Below are 27,537 nucleotides of genomic sequence, written 5' to 3'. Positions count from 1 at the left end.
CAGCGCATCCGTTGTTGCGAACTTCCCGTATTTCAGGGCATTTACAAGGACAGGTGTGTAAAAAGGGCCCCGCGGATCATTGAGGACCCAACTCATCCCAACCACAATCTACTCCAGCTGCTACCATCTGGGAAGCAGTACCCCAGCCTAAAAGCCAGGACCAACAGGATCCAGGACAGCTTCTTCCACCAGGCCATCAGACTGATGAACTCACGCTGATTTGAGTGTACTCTATATTACATTGACTGTTCTATTTATTACAAATTATTATAAATTACCATGATTGCACATGGCACATTTACATGGAGGTGTAACATAAAGATTTTTACTCATGTAAGTGAAGGATGTAAGAAACAAAGTCAATTCAATTTGGAAGCTGGAGCAGGCAGAGGAAAATCACGTGGCCAAGGAGAGAACATACAAACTCCTTACAGACAGCAGCAGGAAATGCAAGCAAAGCTATTATAGTATTCCACAAGGATCAGAAAATAAATATTTTAAAATTTAAAATATTCATCATTTATATATTAACTTAAAAATCATTTATGTTTGTAGTGAAAATACCTTTAAATCCGTTGGTCCTGTGATTATTTTGAGTGCATCGAGTGAAAATCAGTCTTGGGCAGACACATAAAAAAGTCAATAATGCATAGACAGACTTGATCTACGCTCTCCCTGATCTTTTTCTAACGGTGCCTATTTTGCTGCTACAAGTTCTTATTTATGATTGCAAGCAAGTTGTATATTGATTGTAAACACAAGAGATTCTGCAGATGCTGGAAATTCAGAGCCACACAGCAAATGCTGGCAGAACTCAGCACGTCAGACCACATCCATGCAGGGGACAGGGGAGAAGAGAGAATGAGCTGAGGTGGTAAAGCAATGGTCCTTCACTAGGTTGATTGTTCTCTCACAACAGCAGAAATTGTAGACTTTAATGGAAGGGAAGCTGGTTTACATGATGGACTGGGCCACTTTCACAAAACTCTGCAATTTCTTGTGCTCTAGGGTAGAGCAGTTGCCATAATCAAGTTGTTATGTATCCAGACAGGATACTTTCTCTGGTACCTCTGTAAAAATTGATGAGTTAAAGAGTTCGATGCAAGTTTATAATCAAAGTACAAACATGTCACCGTATACTACCCTGAGATTCATTTTCTTGCAGGCCTTCACAGTAAATACAAAGAAACACAATAGTATCAACGAAAACCCACACACAAGCAATGTGCAATAGATAACAATCTGCAAATACAAAAAGAAACAATAACAAATAAGCAATAAATCAAGACCATGAGATGAAGAGTCTTTATAAGTGAGTCCATAGGTTTATAGTTCATAGAGTCAGAGTGCATGACAAATTTCCTTAACCTTCTGAAGCAGCAGAAGCATTGATGTGCTTTCTTGGCCATAGCGCCCAAATGGCTGGATCAGGATAAACTGTTGGTGATATTCACACTGAGAAACTTGAAGCTCTCAGTCATCGACACCTCATCATAATTATTATTTCAATACATTGACTACAAGCAGTGACTTAATTTTAAGTTGCAACATCAGCTTCAAGCAGTGCTAGAGATAAGAGAAAGCCACAGGAGCATGTGAAGACCCCTGTGATGGAAATGTTCTCCTCCAGTCGTTGAGTTAACAGTGTGAATGAATTTCATCAGCTTTTTTTTAGTTGAAAATGAAGTGTAGGAGCCAGGCAAGAGTAAACAGCATGGAGGTTTATCCTAATGTCGCATAATTCCACCTTACTAACTTTACCTAGTGTCTAGTGTTTACCAAAAATCAGAGAAGGTGAAAACGTTAGTGAACAGATTGCATTGGAACACAGCCCTTTCTGAAAGTGGCTGCTAAAAGAAGCAGTTCAGTGTTTGGAACCTGTTGACTAAAATAAATAGAAGTCATCACATGGATTTCTCGAGGATTATGAATCCATTTTCCCTCATGCAGCACTTTTCTTCTTATTATTCATGTAAGGATTTATATAGTAACTTTACCTATTTATTCTTTGAGCAGCTTTGGTGATGTTGTATTTATTATCCATGCTATAAATCCTGTAAAGGGACTAACCAAATATTTCATTAATAATACATTTACTTTAATTGATGAGATCAATAGAATACAAGCTTCAGTTTCCCATTGCCATAGCAGAGAAACCAGCAGAAATTGGACGACCTCAACAGTACAAGATTTCTAATTTCTGCTGCTCTGTCCCACACAACAACACCCACCCCAATTATTCATTTCACAGGAATGAAACCATAATCAGTCGTGTAGGATACTGAACCTGAAGCAGGGGCGGTGCTGAAGTGGTGCTATAGCACCTGCAGAAATTACAATAGCAGCACCAAGAAATTAACTGAAATTTGACATACAAATTGCAGCTGCTTTGTTTTCTCTGTATAGTTTTGAATACAGCTTGTTTTTCCAGTTGATCTAGTGAAGCAGCACCCCCAATTACCATAGCTCCCACGCAGCAATGAAGTTATAAACTCTGTGCTGGTCTAAGGTCAGATCCATTCTGCACTTCTGCTTATTCGTTCATTGTCAATGTTTTGCTGATGCTGCCCTGCGATCAGTTAAGCTGATCTAAGATCACTTAAGGTGGTGATGTCACTCGCTGTCACTCACACGAGAGATTGATAGTATACATCCACGCGCAGATCCATGGTCTCGCGAGACTAACAGATTCCCCACACACACACACATTATGCTTTTACAAGCTAGCAGGGGCCTGGCACGTGCATTATTTTGGCCGGCGTGAAAAATGGTTCGATTTTTAGTGAGAAAACGACCTCATCCAGAGGAATCAGTGGTGTCTCAGCCTGAGCCTGTCGTAATTGAAAGTGACATGCAGAAAGAAGTAAGTGGGGATGAGGACGACAGCAGTTCATCGAAGGAGTGTGAGGGCGAAGTAGAGGAACAAGAAATGGAGCAGGATTCGGAAGAGAATGTGGATGAAGCTGCTCTTAGTGCGAGTGGGAATACTGTTAGCGATGTTAGCCAGCAGCCTGAGGAAGGACCCCATCGGCCAGCATTGAAAAAGTACCCTTCGCTGCTTGCAACAGTTTGGCAATCAGCAAAGGAGTTTTATTTGTGGCTGGTTTGACTGGCTGGAATATTCGACCACGAAATGATACTACGTACTGCTTCGTATGCAGGCATTTCCTGTGTGGAGGACATGGGTTCCATTCTGAGTTTACCTTCACTGTCACCGGTTACCACAACTGGTGGAAAGCTACAACAGCTTTCAAAACCCACCATGTAAGTGCAGCTCATAAGTTTGTTATGGAGGCATGGGCCGAATTCAGATTGAGAAAATAAGATGGTTCAAGATTGGGAAACATGCTTGATAAAGGACATGCAAAGATTGTCCAAGAAAATCGTGAGTATATGAGAGGAGTGGTTGAGTCTCTACGCCATTCTGCATGCCAAGGCATTGCCCAGCGAGGACACCGGGAGGATGATGGATCTGACAATAGGGAAACTTTGTTGAGTGGCCCAATACTATGGAGTGACTGAAGTGAACCTGACTGCAGAGCTACATCAGGTTCAGCGTCTGCTGGAAACAAAACAAAAGCAAGGACAGACAGTGAATGACACAGTGGAATTTCTAGCTCTAATGAGACCCTACCACGATGCATTTATAGATTTAAATAAAATAATCTGCATATCACTGACTCTGCTTGTGACATCTGCCTCATGTGAACGGAGTTTCTCTTGCCTCAGACGCCTCAAAAACTACCTGAGGAACAGCAGCAGCGATGCTGGGAGCAGCAACTTGGCCCTGTTGGCCATAAACAGCCGGAGGACCAAGGCACTTGACATCCTGAAAATCATTGATGCTTTCGCTACTAATCACAACAACAGACAGATTGTGCTTCTCTGAAAACATCAGTGGTGAGCGCAGTTGTTTTTTTTTATTTGGGTCTAGACTAATGCTGATTATAACTATTATTTTGTGGTGGATACCCCATAGTCCTTATGTTTCCTGCAAATCCTAAACTATTACATTTACTACTATTAAGCCTACTGGTTTTGTTTAGACGTCTAAGCGGTGATTCTGTTGATTTTTGTTTTAAATTCAGTAGCCGAATTAATTGAGGTGTTGCTTGGTCAGAGTACGATTTGTCCAACTCCTGGTAAAACACTGCATCCGTTGTTTGCCTTATTTGACTTTGATAACGGTGTATCTTTTGGCATTGTTTGTCTATGTATTGCAAATAGCAGAGGACAATTCTGGGTTAGTGTGTTTTTCAGTTGAAAAGCATGCATTTGACGCTGATTGTGGGATTGGTGCGTGATTGACACTGTGCGCTGTGGATTGGATGCTCTGTTGGTTTGTTTGTTTATGCTCTGTGTAGCCCGGGTTGTCTCCGATGCTGTTGACACTATCACAGATCACTTCTATATTATATTTATCAATTGCTGTTGCTTGTGGATCAACAGAGGCATTTATAGCAGGCACATATTGATGAAACTGACTTTTGAACGCCACGCGTCTGGCCTTGCGAATACATATGACCATACAGTACATCCCTCAGCACCATCACTGAATAATTCAGCCCCACTGTAGCACCAGCAAGAAAAAATCTCTGGTGCCACCACTGACCTGAAGCACTGTCAAGAACATGACAGCCAAAGTTCTTCTACTCCTTTAGGCATGACAGGAGTTAGGGATGCACTATTCACCATCTCTCTCTAACCCTGCTAGCCACCAGCTCTTGGACTTTCACTGCAATGGAATTAAGAGCGAGATAAAAATAACCACAAGATTTCAATCGGTGGCAAGTGAATAAGGATTCCATCTCCCGTTCATCTGTAACTAACAATGACGATCCATTCCTCAAATGCCAAATAATTAAATATTCAATGATCACATTTCAGACAAAATCTTGTACTATTGGTAAACATTCTGGTGAGAGTATTTTTGTCTAGAATAAGATGACAACTTCCTCTCTGCAGGACTCTGAATCAATGCATATAATTACAGAATTATTCTAGCACAATAAGAGGCCATTCAGACCGTCAAGTGTATCCCAGCTCCCACCACATCAAGGTACTCAATCCTATTCCTCAGCCTCTCTTTATGGATTTGCAAATAATTTCTCCACGTGTGCATATCCAATTGCGGCTTTGATCCTGCTTCAATGATTAACACTGGTGGCGAGTTCCAGATCACAACTCCATTCATGTTGGCTCCAAATTTCAACCCCATGTCCCCTGTTGATGGAACCACCTGCAAGTGGCAAACCAGTAACCTTCTCATATGCCTTATCAATTCCCTTCTGCTCCGAAGTGAATCACCCCAGTTTCTTATTCAGTGGAAAACCCTTATCCTTAGAACCATTCTGTTAAGTCTTTTCCTCTAATAGCTGACTCCATTACTGAAGTATGAGAGGAATAGGGCAACACAATCGACATGGAGGGTATCACTACAACTGTCTCAGTAAAATTCTCTAGATCCTCTGGAAATGTAGGCAAGCAAACATCTGCATTTGCTCCCTCGCCAATACCCCAGCATTTCAGTTCTGCGTACCTTCAACAGCTCTGTAGACACAACGTTTCCAGAAAGTGAATTCTACTGAGTTCCAGGAGAGCAGAAACACAGCATTTATAATTCATCCATGAAAAGATGTAAAACCCTGAAGGGAATTTCTAAATCTGAGACTACTTCAAAATGGAGAACCCATTTGAAGGGTCCCATTGGAGAATCCCAGACACCATCATGCACATACAACTGTACCAACTGTGCCCACTATTGTCCTCGAGCTGGTATTGTATTGTTCTTTGCTCTTTGATTGGTGTCCTTTTGTATAAGCCAAATGCATTTGCAGGCCTCCCATATTCTCCATCACCAATTCCTCAGCTGAGTGATACCAATACCCTCCTCCTACTAGGCTTCTACTTCAGCCCTACCATTCAGGTTGAGTAAACAACCAACTCACTACAACATTTACAGAGTCTATAATATAACCATTATCAAAAATAAAACATCCACACAGTCAAAAATCATGCATTAAAATCCCACTTTAGTCCCGGATTATAAAATGATACAGAAAGGAACACAGCCACAATTCTTTGAACAATGCAGATTTAATTGCTTGCCATACATTGGGTACATTTGCCATACATTTATGCATACAAGAACATTAAAATTAGAAAGTTATGTATTACATAATTAATTAAATCAAACATTGATGCGAAAAGTGTACATATTGCAGGTATGGTCTGTTGCAAATGGACATACAACTGAATACGAAAACCGAGCAATCACAACGTAATGCTTTGAATTAGCTTGGGTCTGGTCCCACTGAACATCAGTGACCAAAAGTGTCAGAATCCCTTGTGATCTACGATACATGGCTTTCCACTGAAATTATAACATTATAAAGGACAGGTGCGAGGAATTTCCCAGAATACTACTATAGTTTATTGTGGTAACTATCATCATCATCAGGTGCCATGCCCAGTTTGAGCATTGACTGGAATAGCCCACACACTCCTGTTTCGGGTCAAGTGGATCAATTCATTGGTATTCATTTCCAGTTCTCTGGCTGTTGTCTACATCATCATTTGTCTTTGCTTTCCTCTTGCTTTCTTCCCTTCAATCTTTCCCACAATTACCGTGCATTCTAACCTCTCTTTCCTAATCACATGTCCAATGAAGTTACATTGCCTTTTCATGATCTGTGGTAACTGTACATTTTCTTTCATCTTAACAGGGAGTACAGTATACATTGATAAATCACAAACTTGTGATATAAAAACATTTTTAAATTAATCTACATTTCAAAAATGACACAAAACATACCATTCTATTAATCATAATGTGCAGCAGGTGAATAACTGCAAGCTCTCAAAGGAACACCAGTGAATCCTCCTCATTCCTGTGGATCCATGCTGAATTTAGGCACATAACTGAACATCAACACTGTCTGCGCAGATCATTTTTAACCTTTCTGATGCACCTGTATGACAAAAGATAACAGAGAATGCATTTTAGTGTGTCTGAGATAGCCAACAGCGTAGAAAGCATTGTGCGCATTTAAAACCTAATTATTCTAAGTAACAATAAGAGAACTGCAGTTGCAAAAAGATAACTTGGTTGCTTCAGTGGCTATGAATATAATGTGACATGACAACCTATTTCCCTGACTAGAATAGTTTGATTTCTGGTCTCAACTATACTGGATGATGGCAGCAGTCTACTGTAGGGTATTTCGGATTGTTGTGTGTCCCTGGGCTCTGCAAGTGCAAAACAGAAACAGTGAAATTATAAAATTCATCTAATATCCCAGTGGTATGTGCACACATGTGTTTTGGATATTTTAGCCAAGGTACCACAAGGAAAAATTCCACCTTTTCCAAAGAAGACATTGGCTTCCTAGTGTTGGGTTCGACCATTCAGTTGAGACACACTCGGGCTATTGGATCCAAGTCTGCCAGAAGCAAGAATCCAGTCTAACGGTGGCAGGGACAGTGGATACTGTCATTGCTGAATGGAGCCAAGTACAAGAAAATATTCCTATGAGATTTATTCAACTTCAAAATTTAGTTAGAAGTAATAAAATTTGCCAATCAGGTAAATAGCTGACTATTATTCAATGTTAGATTCTTTGACCACAGCCAACATTTTATTCTGATTTCTATTTTAATCCTAACAAAGGAGAAAACAGGTGCAAAACTTACAGTAGGCATCATGACCCCAAATTATATTCTTTTAGGCTCACAGACTAAAGAATTAATTTATTCAAAACTTTCTAAACTTCAAAAATCCTTTGGCAACAACATTAAAAGACACTTTTAAAATGATAGCAACATGAGTAACTTAAATTTGTTTCAAATCTGTAAAAACCTTAATTCATCACAAGCAGGATTCATTCAACACAAAACATGATAAAGCTTCTAAATCTTACCATAATACTTCTGGCTAAGCTCCATTATTCTATGGCTCACATCTGTCAAACTCTACGTCTTGCTCCAGAATTTTGCTCAAAGTACATAAAATCCTGAAGAAAAGTTGTCAATGTTTACAGTTCAAATGTTACTTTACTGGCAATCTTTAGAATAATTTCAAAGACAGAAACCTTAGTCATTAACATTGCCATTAAAATTCTGTCTAAATAGAGAAGTAGATTACACCACTTTTAATCTCAAGTCCACTGTCCAATTACATCAGGGAGAAAACAACACTCAATGCCTGGGACAAAAAAGGAACACATGGTTAAAAGTGAGATTCCGTTCTTCTGAATAAAATCAACAGATCTTGCTTAAAATGTACAAGTCTGAATGTCAAGTGATCATAGGATTAGCATGCAAACTGCCATCCAATATCACACAATGCTCATTTAGTTTACCAGTATTATGCATCACTCAAGTGATGGAAGATGGAGGGCTTCAGATACACATGGGATTCAGATCAGTTCTTTCAAAAGGAGAACCTGTGGAGAATGCCTCAAAATGAAATGTCTTCAAAGGCTGGTTAACTAGTGCAATGGAGGGGTTAAATTAATTTGAAGAGTTTAAGCAGTGTTAGAAAGGAGTGCATAAAAGAGATAGAGCAAAAGAATAAAGACATTAGTGCTTGAGAAATAATGCCAGATAGGCTAAAATGACTTTAAAATCTATTTGTGCAAGGACACAGATTGTGGTAATTAAAGATGAAAAAAAAACTAAGATAATGTATTGATGCCAGTAAATGAAAATAATCTCAAACATGGGAAGCAATGTATACTTAATACTCCCAAGGACAGTCTTCAGAAAGTATGAGAGTTGATACTGATGGAAAAAGATATCAAAAAGTCAGAGAACCCTGGACAACCAAAATAAAAATCACAATTTACAGTAGCTTAGGATAAACACAGCATTGAATGCAGAAGTGGTGCTAGAAAGTTTGTGAACCCTGTAGGATTTTCTCTATTTCTGCATAAATTTGACTTAAAACTTGATCAGATCTTGAACACGTGCTAAAACTAGATAAATAACAAAAAAATTATACTTGCTCATTTATTTATTGAGAAAATTGATCCAATATTAAAAGTACTTGTTAAAAAAAGTATGTGAATCTGTGTGGTAATGTCTTCTACAAAAGCTATTGGGAGTCAGGTGTTCCAATCAATGAGATGAGATTGGCGGTGTGGGTGGTAGAGGTGCCCTGCCCTATAAAAAACGACACACAAAGTCAGGTTACTGACAGAGCTTGCTTTTCTCCAGAAAGATCTGTTTATGTGCACTATGCCTCGATCAAAACAACTTTGAGGACATTAGAAGAAAAAGAATTGTAGAGATGCATGAAGCTGGAAAAGGCAACGAAAGCATTTCTCAAGACCTGAGTGTTTATCAGTACACGGTAAGAGAAATTGTCTACAATGGGGGAAACTCAGTACTGTTGCTACTCTCCCTAAGAGTGGGGCCCCTGCAGTGATCACACCAAGAGCACAACACGCAATGCTGAAGGAGGTGAAAAAGAACCCAAGGGTAACAGCAAAAGACCTGCAGAAATCTCTAGAACTTGCTGAAGTCTTTGTTCATGTGTCCACTATAAGAAAAAACACTGAACAAGATTGGTGCTCATGGAAGAATACCACAGAGGAAACTGCTGCTCTCCAAAAAAAAAATCATGGCTGCCCATCTCAAGTTTGCAAATGACCACATGGATGTTCTACAATGCTTCTGGAACAATGTTCTGTGGGCAGATGAGACAGAAGTTAAAGTTTGGTAGAGATGCACATTGCTATGTTTGGAAGAAAAAGGGCACTGCCTGCCAACACCAAAACCTCATCCCAACTGTGAACCATGACGGAAGGAGCATCATGGTTTGGAGCTGCTTTGCTGCCTCAGGGCCTGGTCAGCTTGTAATCGTTGAGGTACCAATTAATTCAAAATTGTATCAAGACATTTTACAGGAGAATGTCAGGATAGCAGTCTATCAACTCAAGCTTAATTAAAGTTGGATAATGCAACAAGACAATGATCCAAAACACAAGTGTAAATCAACAGAATGGTTTAAAATGCAGAAAACTTGTGTTTTACAATAGCCGAGTCAAAGTCATGACCTTAATCCTTTAGAATTGTTGTGAAGAACCTGAAGCAAGCAATTCATGCAAGGAAGCCTACCAACAGTTTTGTAAGGAAGAATGACCTAAAATTCTTCCAAGCCAATGTGCAAGGCTGATCAACATTTACTGGAAAAGTTTGAAGTTATTGCTGGACAAGGGGGTCACACCAGTTACTGAAAGCAAAGGTTCACACACTTTTTCCAACAAATATGCAATATTGATATTTTTCTTAAGAAGTAAATGAACAAGTATAATGTTTTTGTGTTATTTATTTTATTGGGTTCTCTATCTAGTTTTAGGTCTTGCGTGAAGATCAGTTTACTAATTATGTCATATTTACGCAGAAATTCAGAAAATTCTACAGGATTCACAAACTTTCTAGCACCACAATATATGAGTAAACACCGAAGCTTCAAGAGTGGAAAATTAGTTGTCAGGTGAAGAACTGTGATCTGAGTGGAAAAAAGTGGTCGCAGTCCATAAAAATGGCTTCCATCACATATCATAATGGGAAATTAAATGACAGGATTATTAAAGTGAATCATACTTGATGACTGTTTTAAAGTAACAGAGAGGCTTGATAAGAATGAGGACTGTGTAATCGATGTTTTGCCAACGGGCTTTCAAAGGGCATTTGATAGGCAACCACATAAATCAATGGAAAATTGAACCACATGGAATTAGAAGGCTGTGGTTGACAAATTGAAGGTGAAGATTTCTGATGGTGAACCACTGCTTTTTATAAACTGAAATGATATGTACTGCCATGAATCCCAGGGAACAACTTTAGTCATGACTATGTCACTTCAAAGGTTTGCAGTTAATGATAAGTTTATAAACAACAAACAGCACAGTTGAACATGAGGAAAATGAGGCAGATAGAATTAAATGCAAAGTTTAAAGTAATTCATCATGATCTGAAGAATAAATAGTAATTTAAATCAAATTTTAAACAGAATGCCCAGAGTCTACTGGGTTCGAGCTGTAATAATCCTAAAATGATCACATTTGGCACACAGATTCCAAAAAGTTCAAAGTAAATTTATTCTCAAAATGTCACCATAAACAACACTGTGATTCATTGTCTTGCAGGCATACACAATAAATCCAAAATGGAATAGAAACATAGAAAATAGGTGCAGGAGTAGGCCATTCGGCCCTTCGAGTCTGCACCACCATTCAGTATGATCATAGCTGATCATCCAACTCAGAACCCCGTACCTGCCTTCTCTCCATACCCCCGATCCCTTTAGCCACAAAGGCCATATCTAACTCCCTCTTAAATATAGTCAATGAACTGGCCTCAACTGTTTCCTGTGGCAGAGAATTCCACAGATTCACCACTCTCTGTGTGAAGAAGTTTTTCCTAATCTCGGTCCTAAAAGGCTTCCCTTTTATCCTCAAACTGTGACCCCTCGTCCTGGACTTCCCCAACATCGGGAACAATCTTCCTGCATCTAGCCTGTCCAGTCCCTTTAGAAGTTTATACGTTTCAATCAGATCCCCCCTCAATCTTCTAAATTCCAACGAGTATAAGCCTAGTCAATCCAGTCTTTCATCATAGGAAAGTCCTGCCATCCCAGGAATCAATCTGGTGAACCTTCTTTGTACTCCCTCTATGGCAAGAATGTCTTTCCTCAGATTAGGGGACCAAAACTGCACACAATACTCCAGGTGTGGTCTCACCAAGGCCTTGTACAACTGCAGTAGTACCTCCCTGCTCCTGTACTCGAATCCTCTTGCTATGAATGCCAGCATACCATTCGCCTTTTTCACCGCCTGCTGTACCTGCATGCCCACTTTCAATGACTGGTGTATAATGACACCCAGGTCTCGTTGCACCTCCCCTTTTCCCAATCGGCCACCATTCAGATAATAATCTGTTTTCCTGTTCTTGCCACCAAAGTGGATAACCTCACATTTATCCACATTAAATTGCATCTGCCATGAATTTGCCCACCCACCTAACCTATCCAAGTCACCCTGCATCCTCTTAGCATCCTCCTCACAGCTAACACTGCCGCCCAGCTTCGTGTCATCCGCAAACTTGGAGATGCTGCATTTAATTCCCTCGTCTAAGTCATTAATATATATTGTAAACAACTGGGGTCCCAGCACTGAGCCTTGCGGTACCCCACTAGTCACTGCCTGCCATTCTGAAAAGTTCCCGTTTATTCCCACTCTTTGCTTCCTGTCTGCCAACCAATTCTCTATCCACATCAATACCATACCCCCAATACCATGTGCTTTAAGTTTGCACATTAATCTCCTGTGTGGGACCTTGTCAAAAGCCTTTTGAAAATCCAAATATACCACATCCACTGGTTCTCCCCTATCCACTCTACTAGTTACATCCTCAAAAAATTCTATGAGATTCGTCAGACATGATTTTCCTTTCACAAATCCATGCTGACTTTGTCCAATAATTCACCGCTTTCCAAATGCACTGTTATCACATCTTTGATAACTGGCTCTAGCATTTTCCCCACCACCGATGTCAGGCTTACCGGTCTATAATTCCCCGGTTTCTCTCTCCCTCCTTTTTTAAAAAGAAGGGTTACATTAGCCACCCTCCAATCCTCAGGAACTAGTCCAGAATCTAAAGAGTTTTGAAAAATTATCACTCATGCATCCACTATTTCTTGGGCCACTTCCTTAAGCACTCTGGGATGCAGACCATCTGGCCCTGGCGATTTATCCGCCTTTAGTCCCTTCAATTTACCTAACACCACTTCCCTACTAACATGTATTTCCCTCAGTACCTCCATCTCACTAGACCCTCGGTCCCCTACTATTTCCAGAAGATTATTTATGTCCTCCTTAGTGAAGTCTGTTACGAGAATACACATAAAATTAAGATGTTTGCTGGCCTGGGCTAGCATCAGTGGCATCAGCAATTGGTCTGCCACCTGCCCTCAGGGGAAGGAGAGATAAGGAACAATGGAGCAGCGTCTGGAGATGTGTAATGAAGGGACGTGGGAGAGGGAGCTGTCTGGAGCGGCTCCCCCCTTTGAACCCTGAACTGTTTGAAGTGATGGACAGGCGATACCCCAGCAGGGGGATAAAAAGGGACAGGTTCGCTAAGACAGACACACACGCCACCCGAGGTAACGAGACCCTGGAAGCGGTGCGCTTCTCACGAGTGGGTGAGAAGTATCAGACAACGACAAGGGTGGAAAGGTACGATCAGCGGGAACTCGGTGTGTGTCCGCCCTTGCCTGGGTGCCGGGTTCACTGCAGAGGATCGACCGCATCTGGAGGAGGGGTCACAGTCGGTGACATCACCAAGGACCCGCCCAAATGCTGTTTGTGAGCAATCTCGCTGATCTGTGAGTGAAGCCGTGCTGAATGATGAGTTGTTCCTGTTCTCTCTGTCTCTCTTCCCCCACGTTGTCCATCGCCATGGAAACGATTACTGCGAACTGAACTTTGAGTCATTTTGAAATTTGGTCATTTACCCCTAGACAACGATAGAGCTTGATTGATGCTGTTATCTTAATTCTGTGCACATGTGTGTTTATCATCACTGAACTGTTGCATTTATTATCCTTTCGATTACTGTGTTGCTTGTTTCTTTAATAAAACTTTCTTAGTTCTAGTACTCCAGACTCCAACTGAGTGATCCATTTCTGCTGGTTTGGCAACCCAGTTACGGGGTACGTAACAAGTCATAACCAAAGTAGTTATTCAATTGGTCTGCCATGTCCTTGCTCCCCATAATCAATTCACCTGTTTCTGTCTGTAGGGGACCTACATTTGTCTTAACCAATCTTTTTCTTTTCACATATCTATAAAAGCTTTTACAGTCTGTTTTATGTTCCCTGCCAGCTTTATCTCATAATCTTTTTTCCCTTTCCTAATTAAGCCCTTTGTCCTCCTCTGCTGGACTCTGAATTTCTCCCAGTCCTCAGGTGAGCCACTTTTTCTGGCTAATTTGTATGTTTCTTCTTTGGAATTGATACTATCCCTAATTTCCCTTGTCAGCCACGGGTGCACTACCTTCCCTGGTTTATTCTTTTGCCAAACTGGGATGAACAATTGTTGTAGTTCATCCATGCGATCCTTAAATGCTTGCCATTGCATATCCACCGTCAACCCTTTAAGTATCATTTTTCAGTCTATCTTAGCTAATTCACGTCTCATACCTTCAAAGTTACCCTTCTTTAAGTTCAGGACCTTTGTTTCTGAATTAACTATGTCACTCTCCATCTTAATGAAGAATTCCACCATATTATGGTCACTCTTGCCCTTGGGGCCTCTCACGACAAGATTGCTAATAACTGTAATAGAATCAATGAAAGACCACACCAACTTCGATGTTCAACCACTGTGCAAAAGACAACAAACTGTGCAAATACAAAAAGGAAAAAAATCAAAAATAAAAAGCAATAAATATCGAAAACATGAGATGAAGTACCTTGAAAATGAATCTTTTGGTTGTGGGAACATTTCAATGATGGGTCAAGTGAGGTTAAGTGATGTTATCCTCTCTGGTTCAAGAGCCTGATGATTGAGGGGTAATAACTATTTCTGAACCTTGTGGTGAGAGTCCTGAGGCTCCTGTACCTTCTTCCTGATGGCAGCATTGAGAAGAGAGCATGACCTGGTGGTGGGGGTCCCTGATGATGGACTCTGCTTTCCTGTGACAATCCTACGTTTAGATGTGCTCAGTGGTGAGGAGTGATGGACCGGGCCGCATCCATTACTTTTTGTAGGATCTTCCATTCAAGGGCATTGGTGTTTCCATTCCAGGCTAAGATGCAGCCAGTCAATACACTCTCCAAACAACACATCTATAGAAGTTTGTCAAAGTTTAAGATGTCATGCTGGATCTTCGGAAACTCCTAAGGAAGCAGAGGGTCTGTCGTGCTTTCTTCATAATTGTGCTTAAGTGCTGTGCCCAGAACAGGTCCACCAAAATGATAACACTGAGCTATTTAAAGTTTCCGACTCTCTCCATCTCTGATCACCTGAAGAGGACTGGCTCACGGATCTCTAGTTTCCTCCTCCTGAAGTCAATAATCAGCTCCCTGATCTTGCTGACATTAAAAGGTTGTTGTTGTGGCATTACTCAGCCAGATTTTCAATCTCCCTCCTATATGCTGATTCATCACCACCTCTGATTCAGCTAAGGACAGTGGTGTCATCAGCAAAGTTGAATATGGCATTGGAGCTGTGCTCAGCCACACAACCCTCAGTATAAGTGAGTAGATCAGGGGCTGTGCACATAGCCTTGTGCACATGTGCTGATGGAGATTGTGAAGGAAGTTTGTTGCCATTCCGAACTGGGATCTGCAAGGATTCAATTGCACAGGGAGATATTAAGGCCAAGGTCTTGAAGTTTATTGATTAGTTTTGAGGGGATGATGGTATTAAATGCCAAGCTATAGTTGATAAAGAGCATCCTGAAGAAGGCAGGACAGCAGCTATATTTCATTAGGAGTTTGAAGAGATTTGACTTGTCAACTAAAACACTTGAAAACTTCTGTAGCTGGCCGGCTGGTGGCACAATGACATCAGCGCCGGACTCTGGAACGGAGGTTCCCGGGTTCAAATCCAGTCGGGGTCGCTCCCAAGTAAGCTTTCCATCTGTGTCAGGTTGAGTGTTGAGATCGCAATTCGACCTCGTAAAATAAAGGGAAAAAATACTGCGAAATGGCATGCCACACAGTCTCTCTCTATCTCGCTCCGCGCCATGTAAAGACATGAAAAAGATATCATCCCGCCAACATCGTGCACATGCACGCACGCGCCAAAAAAGCTACAGAAGGAGGTGAAATTAGTCGCTTCCACCTAGCCTCCGTAGTACCCAAGACATCTTCAAGGACCAGTACCTCAGAAAGGCAATGTCCATTATTAAGGACCCCCATCACCCAGGACATGCCTTCTTCTCATTGTTTACCATCAGGAAGGAGGTACAGAAGCCTGACAGCACACACTCAGTGATTCAGGAACAGTTTCTTCCCCTCTGCCACATGATTGTTAAATGGACATTAAACCCATGAACACTACCTCACTTTTTAAAATATATATTATTTCTGTGTGTATATACTGTATGTGTATACACACACACACACACACACACACACACACACGCTGTATATATACATATATAATATATACACTTATATATACATATCATATATATATACACACACACATATATATAAAAACATACACATACACACTTACTTTATTGATTTACCCATTTATTCACCTTACTTTTTTTTCTTTTTTTTTGTATTATGTATTGCATTCAACTGCTACTGGTAAGTTAACAAATTTTACGACACATACCGGTGATGATAATAAACCTGATTCTGTTGTCCAGATATTCCAGGATTGACTGAAGAGCCAATAGGATGGCATTTGCTGTGGACCTGTTGCCCCGATAGGCAAATTGGAGTGGACCAAGTCACTTCTCAGGCAGAAGTTGATAAGTTTTATCACCAACCTCTCAACACACTTCACCGCCGCGGATGTAAGTGCTACTGGACGATAGTCATTGAGGCAGGTCACTATGCACCGGTATATGTGAAGCCTGCTTGAAGCAGATGGGTACCACAGACTGCCGAAGTGAGAGGTTAAAGATCTCAGTGAACACTCCGGCCAGTTGATCACACAGATCTTTAGTACTTGGCCAGGTTCCCCATCTGGGCTGGGTGTTTGTTGTGGGTTCACCCTCCTGAAGGCTGTCACATATCAGCCTCAGAAATTAAAATCACAAGATCACTGTGGGCTGTGGGAGTTCATGACAGTTCCTCCATGTTTTGATGGTCGAAGCAAGCATAGAAGTCATTGAGCTCATCTGGAAGCGAAGCCCTGTTGTTGCCTGTGTCACTTGGCTTAACATTATAAGAAGTGATAGCATTCAAACACTGCCACAACAGTCGAGCATACTTCGTTGATTCTAGTTTAGTCCAGAACACCCTCTTTGCCCATGAGATGGCTTTTCGGAGTTCGTACCTGGACTTCTTGTAACCTTCTTTGTTACCAGACTTGAATACCTCTGATCCAGCCCTCAGCAGATTGTGGATCTCATGGTTCATCCAGGGCTTCTGACTGGGGAAAACAGAATTCTTTTGTGGGGACACACTCGTCCACAACTGTTAGTATAAGCTCTGTGAAAACCGTGGTGTACTCATTCAGATCCGATCCTTGAACGCGGGCCAGTTTTCTGACTCGAAGCAATCCCACGGCCACTCCACTGCCTCCTGTGACCTCCTCTTTGTTGTCCTGATCTCTGGAGCTTTGCTCTTTAGCTTCTGCCTGTATGCAGGGAGGAGAAGGAGAGCCAAGTGATCTGATTTACCAAAGTGCAGTCTGGGCATGGAGCAGTCGCCATTCCTTATCTTAGTATAATACTGGTTTAATGTGTTGGGACCTCTAGTGCTACAGTTACATGCAGATGGTAATTGGGTAGGGATTTCTTCAAACAAGCCTGACTGAAATCCCCAATGATGATTTGAAAGGTGTCAGGATGGACAGTTTCTTGTTTTGAGACGGTATCATGCAGTAACTCAAAGGCTTGATTATAGTTGGCCACTGGTGGTATGTAAACCCCGGTGAAGATCATGGATGAGAACTCCCTAGGTAAATGGAATGCACACTATTTAATCATTACGTGTTCAAGGTTGGGCAGACACGAGTTCAACAAAACTACCACATTCGGAGCACCACCGGATGTTTATCATGAACAACACACCACCCTTTGCCTTTTTCAAATCAGCAGTTTGGTCCATCCTGTGAGTCAAGAAACCTTCAGGTCTGATTGCCATATCAGGTGCACTGTGAGTAAGCCATGTCTCACTCAAACATAGACCACAACAGCCTCTTATTTACCTCCGACACAGCAATCCTGCCCTCAGGTCCTCAAATTTTTTCCACCAGCACTGTATATTTGCTACGAAGATGCTGGATAGATGGGGTTTCATTCCTCTGTTTCAGCCTGGCTTGGAGCTCCCCCACGAACCTCCTGCATCGTTCCCTGTCATGGCGATGAAACAACTTCTGCTTAAAGGTGCTGTTTGAGAGTCAAGTCTCCCAAGTCCTTCAGGAGGTCATGAATCTGTAGTTCATTAAGTCAATTTATAAGTACATTGCTTAAAAGGACATTACATTCTGCAGATTGCAGTATTTATAAGTATTGTATGTAGCCTGCAGAACGTCACCATGGTTCGTCGGCACCATCTTGCATCTTTTCTTTTTCCTTGGCTATAACTAAAGCATAGACTAAATGAACAGCTATTTTTGTTAAACTTTTAGCCCCAGGGGAACAGCAGCCATTTTTGAGAGTCATACATGTGAAGATATCCATACTTGAAGAAGAAAGCTGAGAAGCAGGACCTCCAGGGTGGTAATCTCGGGATTGCTACCTGTGCCACGTGCTAGTGAGGGCAAGAATAGTAGGATCAGGCAGATGAATGCGTGGCTGAGAGACTGGTGCAGAGGGCAGGGCTTCAGATTCTTAGATAATTGGGACCTCTTCTGGGGGAAGTATGATCTGTTCAAAAAGGACAGGTTACACCTGAACCCGAAGGGGACCAATATCCTGGTGGGAAAGTTTAATAGAGCTGTTAGGGAGGATTTAAACTAATTTGGCAGGGGGACGGGAACCGGAATGATAGAGCGAAGGAAGGGGAAAACAGAAATAAATCTAAGATAGTGAGCAGTAAAGATGTCAGGAAAGACAGGCAGGTGATGGGGCAAATTTGTAGCCATTGGGATGAGTTGCAGTGCAATAAAGTTGCAATGAAATCAAAGCCAAAAGTACCAAATACTGGTCTTAAGGTGTTATACTTAAATGCACGCAGCATAAGGAATAAGGTGGATGATCTTGTCATACAGTTACAGATTGGCACGTATAATATTGTGGCCATCACTGAGACCTGGCTAAAGGATGCATGTCTCTGGGAGCTGAACGTCCAAGGATACACGGTGTATCGGAAGGATAGGAAGGTAGGCAGAGGGGGAGGCGTGGCTTTATTGGTAAGAGATGATATTAAATCATTAGAAGGAGGTGATATAGGATCGGAAGGTGCAGAATCTTTATGGGTTGAGCTAAGAAATCGCAGGGGTAAAAGGACCCTGATGGCAGTTATTTATAGGCCTCCAAACAGCTGCAGTGATGTGGACTTCAAATTACAACAGGAAATAGAAAAGGCTTGTCAGAAGGGCAGTGTTATGATAATTGTGGGGGGTTTTAACATGCAAGTGGATTGGGAAAATCAGGTCGGCACTGGATCTCAAGAGAGAGAATTTGTAGAATGTCTGCGAGATGGTTTTTAGAACAGCTTGTTGTTGAGCCCACTAGGGAATCGGCTGTACTGGATTGGGTATTGTGTAATGAACTGGAGGTGATTAGAGAGATTGAGGTGAAGGAACCCTTAGGAGGCAGTGATCATAACATGATTGAGTTCACCGTGAAATCTGAAAAAGAGAAGCCGAAATCTGATGTGTTGGTATTTCAGTGGAGTAAAGGAAATTACAGTGGCATGAGAGAGGAACTGGCCAAAGTTGACGGGAAAGGGACACTGGCGGGAAAGACGGCAGAGCAGCAGTGGCTGGAGTTTATGCGAGAAGTGAGGAAGGTGCAAGACAGGTAAATTCCAAAAAAGAAGAAATTTTCGAATGGAAAAAGGATGCAACCGTGGTTGACAAGAGAAGTCAAAGTCAAAGTTAAAGCAAAGGAGAGGGCATACAATGAAGCAAAAATTAGTGGGAAGACAAAGGATTGGGAAGTTTCTAAAAGCTTACAAAAGGAAACTAAGAAGGTCATTAAGAGGGAAAAGATTAACTATGAAAGGAAGCTAGCAAATAATATCAAAGAGGATACTAAAAGCTTTTTCAAGTATATAAAGATTAAAAGACAGGTGACAGTAGATATAGGACCGATAGAAAATGATGCTGAAGAAATTGTAATGGGAGATAAGGAGATGGCAGAGGAACTGAATGATTATTTTGCATCAGTCTTCACTGAGGAAGACATCAGCAGTATACCGGACACTCAAGGCTGGCCGGGAAGAGAAGTGTGCGCAGTCACAATTATGATAGAGAAAAGTACTCAGGAAGCTGAATAGTCTAAAGGTAGATAAATCTCCCGGACCAGATGGAATGCACCCACGTGTTCTGAAGGAAGTAGCTGTAGAGATTGCGGAGGCATTAGCGATTATCTTTCAAAAGTTGATAGATTCTGGCATTGTTCCAGAAGACTGGAAGATTGCAAATGTTACTCCATTATTTAAGAAGGGGGCAAGGAAACAAAAAGGAAATTATAGACCTGTTAGCTTGACATCGATGGTTGGGAAGTTGTTGGAGTCGATTGTCAAGGATGAGGTTACAGAGTACCTGGAGGCATATGACAAGATAGGCAAAACTCAGCATGGATTCCTTAAAGGAAAATCCTGCCTGACAAACCTATTACAATTTTTTGAGGAAATTACCAGTAGGCTAGACAAGGGAGATACAGTGGATGTTGTATATTTGGATTTTCGGAAGGCCTTTGACAAGGTGCCACACATGAGGCTACTTAACAAGATAAGAGCCCATGGAATTATGGGAAAGCTACATACATGGATAGAGCATTGGCTGATTGGCAGGAAACAGAGAGTGGGAATAAAGAGATCCTATTCTGGTTGGGTGCCGGTTACCAGTGGTGTTCCACAGGGGTCCGTGTTGGGGCCGCTTCTTTTTACATTGTACATCAACGATTTGGATTATGGAATAGGTGGCTTTGTGGCTAAGCTTACTGATGATATGAAGATAGGTGGAGGGGCCGGTAGTGCTGAGGAAATGGAGAGTCTGCAGAGAGACTTGGATAGATTGGAAGAATGGGCAAAGAAGTGGCAAATGAAGTACAATGTTGGAAAGTGTATGGTTATGCATTTTGTCAGAAGTAATAAATGGGCAGACCATTATTTAAATGGGGAAAGAATTCAAAGTTCTGAGATGCAACGGGACCTGGGAGTCCTCGGACAGGATACTCTTAAAGTTAACCTCCAGGTTGAGTCGGTAGTGAAGAAGGCGAATGCAATGTTGGCATTCATTTCTAGAGGAATAGAGTATAGGAGCAGGGATGTGATGTTGAGGCTCTATAAGGCACTGGTGAGACCTCACTTGGAGTACTGTGGGCAGTTTTGGTCTCCTTATTTAAGAAAGGAGTGCTGACATTGGAGAGGGTACACAGAAGATTTACTAGAATGATTCCGGGAATGAGAGGGTTAACATATGAGGAACGTTTGTCCGCTCTTGGACTGTGTTCCTCGGAGTTTAGAAGAATGAGGGGAGACCTCATAGAAACATTTCGAATGTTGAAAGGCATGGACAGAGTGGATGTGGCAAAGTTGTTTCCCATGATGGGGGAGTCTAGGACGAGAGGGCATGACTTAAGAATTGAAGTGCTCCCATTCAGAACAGAAATGTGAAGAAATTTTTTTAGTCAGAGGGTGATGAATCTATGGAATTTGTTGCCATGGGCAGTAGTGGAGGCCAAGTCATTGGGTATAATTAAGGCAGAGATTGATAGGTATCTGAGTAGCCAGGGCATCAAACGTTATGGTGAGAAGGCGAGGGAATGGGACTAAATGGGAGAATGGATCAGCTCATGATAAAATGGCGGAGCAGGCTCAATGGGCCGAATGGCCGACTTCTGCTCCTTTGTCTTATGGTCTTATGGAATATTAATTGCCCAATAGTAAAAGCTAAGATTGGGGAGCGCTAACCCCCCCCCCCTCTTTTTTAGATTTCTGTAAATGGCTTTTACCTAACCTAGGGTTTCTGTTGTGCCATATATATGAAGAAATTTTGAATCAACATTATCAAAAAAAGATTTTGGAATAAAAATTGGTGCCGATTGAAATACATATAAAAATTTAGGCAAAATAATCATCTTAATAGCATTGATCCGACCGATCAGAGACGAAGACATTGGTGACCATTTAGTAAACAAAAGTTTAATCTGATCAATTAAAGGTAAAAAATTAGCTTTAAATAAATCTTTATGCTTTTTCGTGATTATAATCCCTAAATATATAAAAGAGTCAGTAACCAATTTAAATGGTGAACATCCATAAATAGGAACCTGCTTATTTAGGGGAAATAATTCACTCTTAGTAAGGTTCAATTTATAAACAGAAAAATTACTAAATTGAGCCAACAGATAAAATAACAGGAATTGATTTCTCTGGATTAGAGATATATAGTAACAAATCATCTGCCTATAATGATAATTTATGTATTTCATTTCTGCAGGTAATACCGAAAATGTTGGGCGAGTCACGGATAGCAATTGCTAAAGGTTCAAGGGCAATATTAAATAATAAAGGACGAAGAGGACATCCTTGCCTAGTACTGCGAGATAGACGAAAAAAGAGAGATCTTTGATTATTACTACAAACCGAATCTACAGGGGTATGATATAACAATTTAATCCAGGATATAAATATTGGACTAAAATTAAGTTTCTCGAACACACTAAATAAATATGGCCATTCAACTCTATCAAAGGCTTTCTCAGCATCTAATGAAATAATACATTCCGGAGAGTTAAGTGAGGGGGTATAAACAATATTCATTAACCTCCTGATATTAAAAGATGAATAACGGTTTTTAATAAATCCTGTTTGGTCCACAGATATAATTTGAGGTAATACCTTCTCTAACCTAGTTGCTAAAATCTTTGAAAACATTTTTGAATCTACATTCAAAAGAGATATCGGTCTATATGATGCACAATCAGTTGGATCTTTATTCTTTTTAAGAATTAAAGAAATAGAAGCTTCATAAAACGATTGTGGCAATTTACCAAAACTGATTGCTTCTTTGAATATTCTAGACAGCCAAGGAGAGAGAATAGAGGAAAAAGACTTTAAAAATTCCACTGTAAAACCATCCAGACCAGGTGCATTACCGGAATTCATTGATGAGATTACAGCTGTTATTTCTTCCTCTGTAATAGGAGTTTCTAATGTTAAACGTCTTTGGGTGATAATTTCGGAAAATTCAATTTTCTTAGAAAATCATGCATGATGTTAAAATCACGAGGATAGTCGGAATGGTATAAAGAGGTATAAAATTCTTGAAAGGTTTTGTTTATCTCGTCATGATCAACTGTCAAAATATCATCATATTTATGAATCTTAGTAATTTGATGTTTAACCAAAATAGATTTCAATTGATTAGCAAATAATTTACCTGATTTATCACGATGAATATAAAACTCACTTCTAGTTTTCATTAATTGATTTTCGATTGAGGATGTTAATAGTAAACTATGTTCCATTTGAAGTTCAACTCTCTGTTTATAAAGCTCCTTACTAGGAGCAATAGCATATTTTTTATTAATTTCTTTAATTTTATCAACCAACAAAAGTATTTCATTCTTAGTACGTTTTTTCAAACCAACAGAATAGGAAATAAACTGTCCGTGGATATAATCTTTAAAAGCATCCCATACTGTTCCGTTGGAAATTTCTTCCGTAATATTAGTTGAAAAGAGAAATCAATCTGTCCCTTCATAAACTTAACAAAGTCCAAGTCTTGAAGCAAGTTAGAATTAAATCGCCATTGTCTATTAGTAGAAGAAGTATCCATTAACTTAATAGAAAGTTTCATTGGACCATGATCCGAAATAGCAATAGTGTCATAATTGCAATCAATTACAGATGGAATTAATCAAGAGTCAATAAAAAAGTAGTCATTTCGAGAATAAGAATGGTAAACATGTGAAAAGAATGAAAATTCTTTGTCCTTTGGGTGTAGAAATCTCCAAATTTCTGAAATCCCAGAATCAGTCATAAAAGCGTTGATAAGAGTAGCCGACTTATTCGGTAGAGCCAGACTACCTATGGATCTGTCCAATATGGGATTTAAACATAAATTAAAATCACCGCCCATTATCAACATATACTCGTTTGTTAGGAAAGGAAGTGAATAGGTGTTTAAAAAATTCAGGATAATCCACATTTGGAGCATAAACATTAACCATAGCAACCTTTTTATTAAAAAGTAACCCAGTAATTAACAAGAATCTACCACAATGATCTGAGATAATGTCTTGATAAGTAAATGCAATTGAAGAATCTATAAAAATTTTGACTTTGGCTTGGGAGTTCGAGTGATATTGTTTTCTTTCCAAAACTTAAAGAAGTGTTGATTGTCCTCTTTCCTTATATGAGTTTCTTGTGCAAAAATAATGTGAGCATTCAGTCTTTGGAATACTTTGAAAATCTTTTTCCATTTTATTGGATGGTTTAGACATTTGTATTCCAAGAGACAAAATTAATAATGTGAGCCATAATTTAATGTTAACCCTTTGGTGTGTAAGGGGTTAACCATAACGTAAACTCATGAGATTGGAAGAGGAATAAATAATCAGAGAGGAACCGGAAATCCCGACACTGCAGACATCTTTGTAGTACTAAATCAGCCCAATAGAAAAAAATCAGTAAAAAAGAAAAAAGAAACTCCCCCACCCTCCACCCCGAAAACCCCGAACTAAGCCAGAAGAGGCTGAAGAAAGAACTAATACTAAATCTAACCCCATTTCTGCAGGAGGCAACTCCAAAAATATATGTTATAAAGAAGACCCCCCGAAATCTGATATAAAAAAATTAAACACTATACTATAATAATCTACATATTGTGATTTCTAAAATACGAGGAAAAAAAGTTAGTACCAATACGTATGATTAGTCAATTACAAATAAAAGTAATTAAAAATGTCGCTTCCAAAAAAAAGAGGGATTATGGGAAGAAGAAACCTAAAAACATGGTGTACACAGAAAGAACGAAGGAAATTATGCAAAAAGGAAAACAAACCGCCATTTTAATTATACGAAAGCAAAGATAAATAAAGTGTTCCTCCATATAGTTAAAATTTATCACCAAATCAAATCATTGATGACAATGTCAAAAATCAAATAGTTAAAAAAATTAACTATTTTAAGAAAATTACCGTGAAAAAATATTTTTTAGATGAGTTGTAAAACAATACCTACACTACTAACCACAAACAAGAATCTTGAACTTGTAAAAAACCTTCTTCATACGGTAATTGAAGGTTTATTATTTTTTTTAAAACACCTGAAAAAAAGAGCCAATGCTGAAAGCGCGGAACATTAATTAAAGGACGGTGTCCGTATCAGATGGGTAGTTCTCATCCAGAAAACTTCAAACAGCAGTTGTGGAAGGGAAGACTCGACGAGATCCGTCGGAAAGAGAAATTCTTAGACGTGCGGGGTACAATAATGCCAGTTTAAGATTTTTTTGATAACATTCCAACATCAGAGGTTTAAAAACCAATCGCTCTTTCATCACTTCTGGACTGTAGTCTTGAACCAAATGAAAGGAACGTTGTCGATATTTAATCATACCTTGCTGGCAGGCAATACGTAGAAGTTGTTCTTTAACACTAACATAATGGAAACGGAGAATAATTGGCCTCGGTCTTGATTCGGCGGATGCCGACTTTGGACGCAGTATACGATGGGCGCGGTCGAGCAATGGAGGATCGTTGGGAAGTACTGAACTAAACGCATCCTTTAAAAGTTGAGCAAAGAATATTGAAGGGTCTCCATCCTCAGGGAGACCAATTATACTTAAGTTCTGTCTTCTAGATCGATTTTCAGGATCAATAACCTTGGATTTAAAATGTTCCAGTTGTTTAGTGGTCGAAGCTAAATTCTGCTCCAAGTTCTCGATTTTTAAGTCAGTCTTCTGAGATATAATATCCAGTTCAGAGATTTTACTTCGATGTTGTTTGACTTCACAATCCAAGGATTTCAGAGATTCCATGATTGATTTTAAGTCTTCATTAAGGCTTTGACGTTGTTGTTCAAATTTATCAGATAAGCTTTCAGATAAGTTTTGACGTTCATCGAATTTTTCCTCTAAAAACTTCATCGTAGTCTCGTAGGATAGCTCTATTTGTTTAGAGTCACCTTTTCTTTTTCCTCCGTTCCCATCAGAATCTTTCCCATCCTTTGTTTTGGATCTTGTACTCATTTCTTCAGATTTCACAGTTGCAGTTCAAGAAAGAATCAGTAAAATAAAATAAATCTTCTAGTGTAGGTAAAAATTGGTTAAGTAAGGGAGATCATAGGTTAAAAAAAAATAACAGGAATGGAGCGAAGCCAAAAGCGACCTCACTCCATGAGCGCTCCCTGCAGAATCGGGATAATGTTATTCTTTCTTGTGTGTCTGTAAGCTATTGTTTTCGTGGGCTTTGGGCAGACGGTGCGATAGGGACAGAGAGAGGAGACGCGATGCTGTAAGCTGGGCAATGGAACGGGCCCCGAGCGGGAGTTCGAGGCCCAGGGTCTTCGGCGAGGAGAGGAGACACGGACAGACTCGAGTGGAGCATTTGGTCAATCACCGAGGGTGGTCCCATTCGTGGGTCGGTGGAGTTCAGAGGACACCAACTAGAGGAAGGGGGACCTGGTTCCATAAGAGCTCCAACAATGTGTGCACAAACTGGTTAATAATAATGGCGCCTTTTTCTTATTTTTAAACAGTTAAACAGTTCTTATTTTGTTCCTTTACGATCTACATAGTCAAAGTATGAGTTATAAAGTGTAAATATTTAATCGCATATGGTGTATTATCTGTTATTTGGCGTGGTGGGGTACATCACACAGCATCCACACAAACTTGATTACCCAGTCTGGCGGGGCCAAAGGCTGCTCCACCTGGATGGAAACAAGCTGAGCGAGCCTGAGGCTTACCGGGGGGGCTATATGTGTATTACACAACAAAATGTCATCAAGTAAAAACTGCAATATCTGATGCAAGGTTAAATGCAGTTCCGCTGGCATTAGGAGAACATGCTGAAATTACACTTAAAGCTGGAAGCATTACTTTGTGTCTGGTCTTTTCTGATTGACTGGATTCGAATTCAGATATGCCTCACCGCCACATTCAGCTGCTAGTTAACTTGCTTACTAAACACCAGACCAACCAGAAGTTCACATCCCATAGCTATTTAAAGGGATTTATTTTAGGTTGCTGTACACTTTTGGAAACTTGACGCCAATTATAACACTGGAACGTTCACATTTCCCAAAGAGAGCATGACAGATCCATGCAAGCGGTCAAAGTGCTACACCTGCCCTTCACCTCCACCCTCACCTCCATTCAGGGCCCTAAACAGTCCTTCCAGGTGAGGCAACACTTCATACGCACATCTGCTGGGATCCTCTATTGTGTCATCATAAATTGGTGGACTGCTTCATCAAGCACCTCCGCTCCATCCACCAAAAGCAGAACTTCCCAGGAGTGTTGGTCCATTGCCTCCTCTTGAGCTATGATGATGGCATACTCAGGGTGGAGGAGCAGCACCTTATCGTCCATCTGGGTAACCTCCAACCTGAAGGCATGAACATCAATTTCTTCTTCTCGTAAAAACAATTCTCTCCCTTTCTCTTCATCTATTTTATACATAGGCCTCTTACCTCTTCTCACCTGCCTACCACCTCCCCAC

General features: G+C 40.4%; 1 protein-coding gene across 1 annotated transcript in view; it reads right to left on the bottom strand.

Moving 5' to 3' along the window:
* Nucleotides 1-7,995: 7,995 nt before the first annotated feature.
* The window catches only part of LOC134349937 (phospholipid scramblase 4-like), a 38,260-nt gene continuing 18,718 nt past the window's right edge, over nt 7,996-27,537 (bottom strand). Inside the window, exons 9-11 of the mRNA XM_063054892.1 lie at nt 25,433-26,065; nt 8,747-8,807; nt 7,996-8,020 (exon numbers count right to left, since the gene is read on the bottom strand). Coding sequence (XP_062910962.1) covers nt 7,996-8,020; nt 8,747-8,807; nt 25,433-26,065 — 719 coding nt within the window. The remainder of the gene's footprint in view (nt 8,021-8,746; nt 8,808-25,432; nt 26,066-27,537) is intronic.

The sequence above is a fragment of the Mobula hypostoma genome, chromosome 7 (genome assembly GCF_963921235.1).
Source record: "Mobula hypostoma chromosome 7, sMobHyp1.1, whole genome shotgun sequence".
NCBI lineage: Eukaryota > Metazoa > Chordata > Chondrichthyes > Myliobatiformes > Myliobatidae > Mobula > Mobula hypostoma.
The sequence above is the reverse complement of the archived record's forward strand: the minus strand, read 5'-3'. Positions and strand labels throughout refer to the sequence as shown.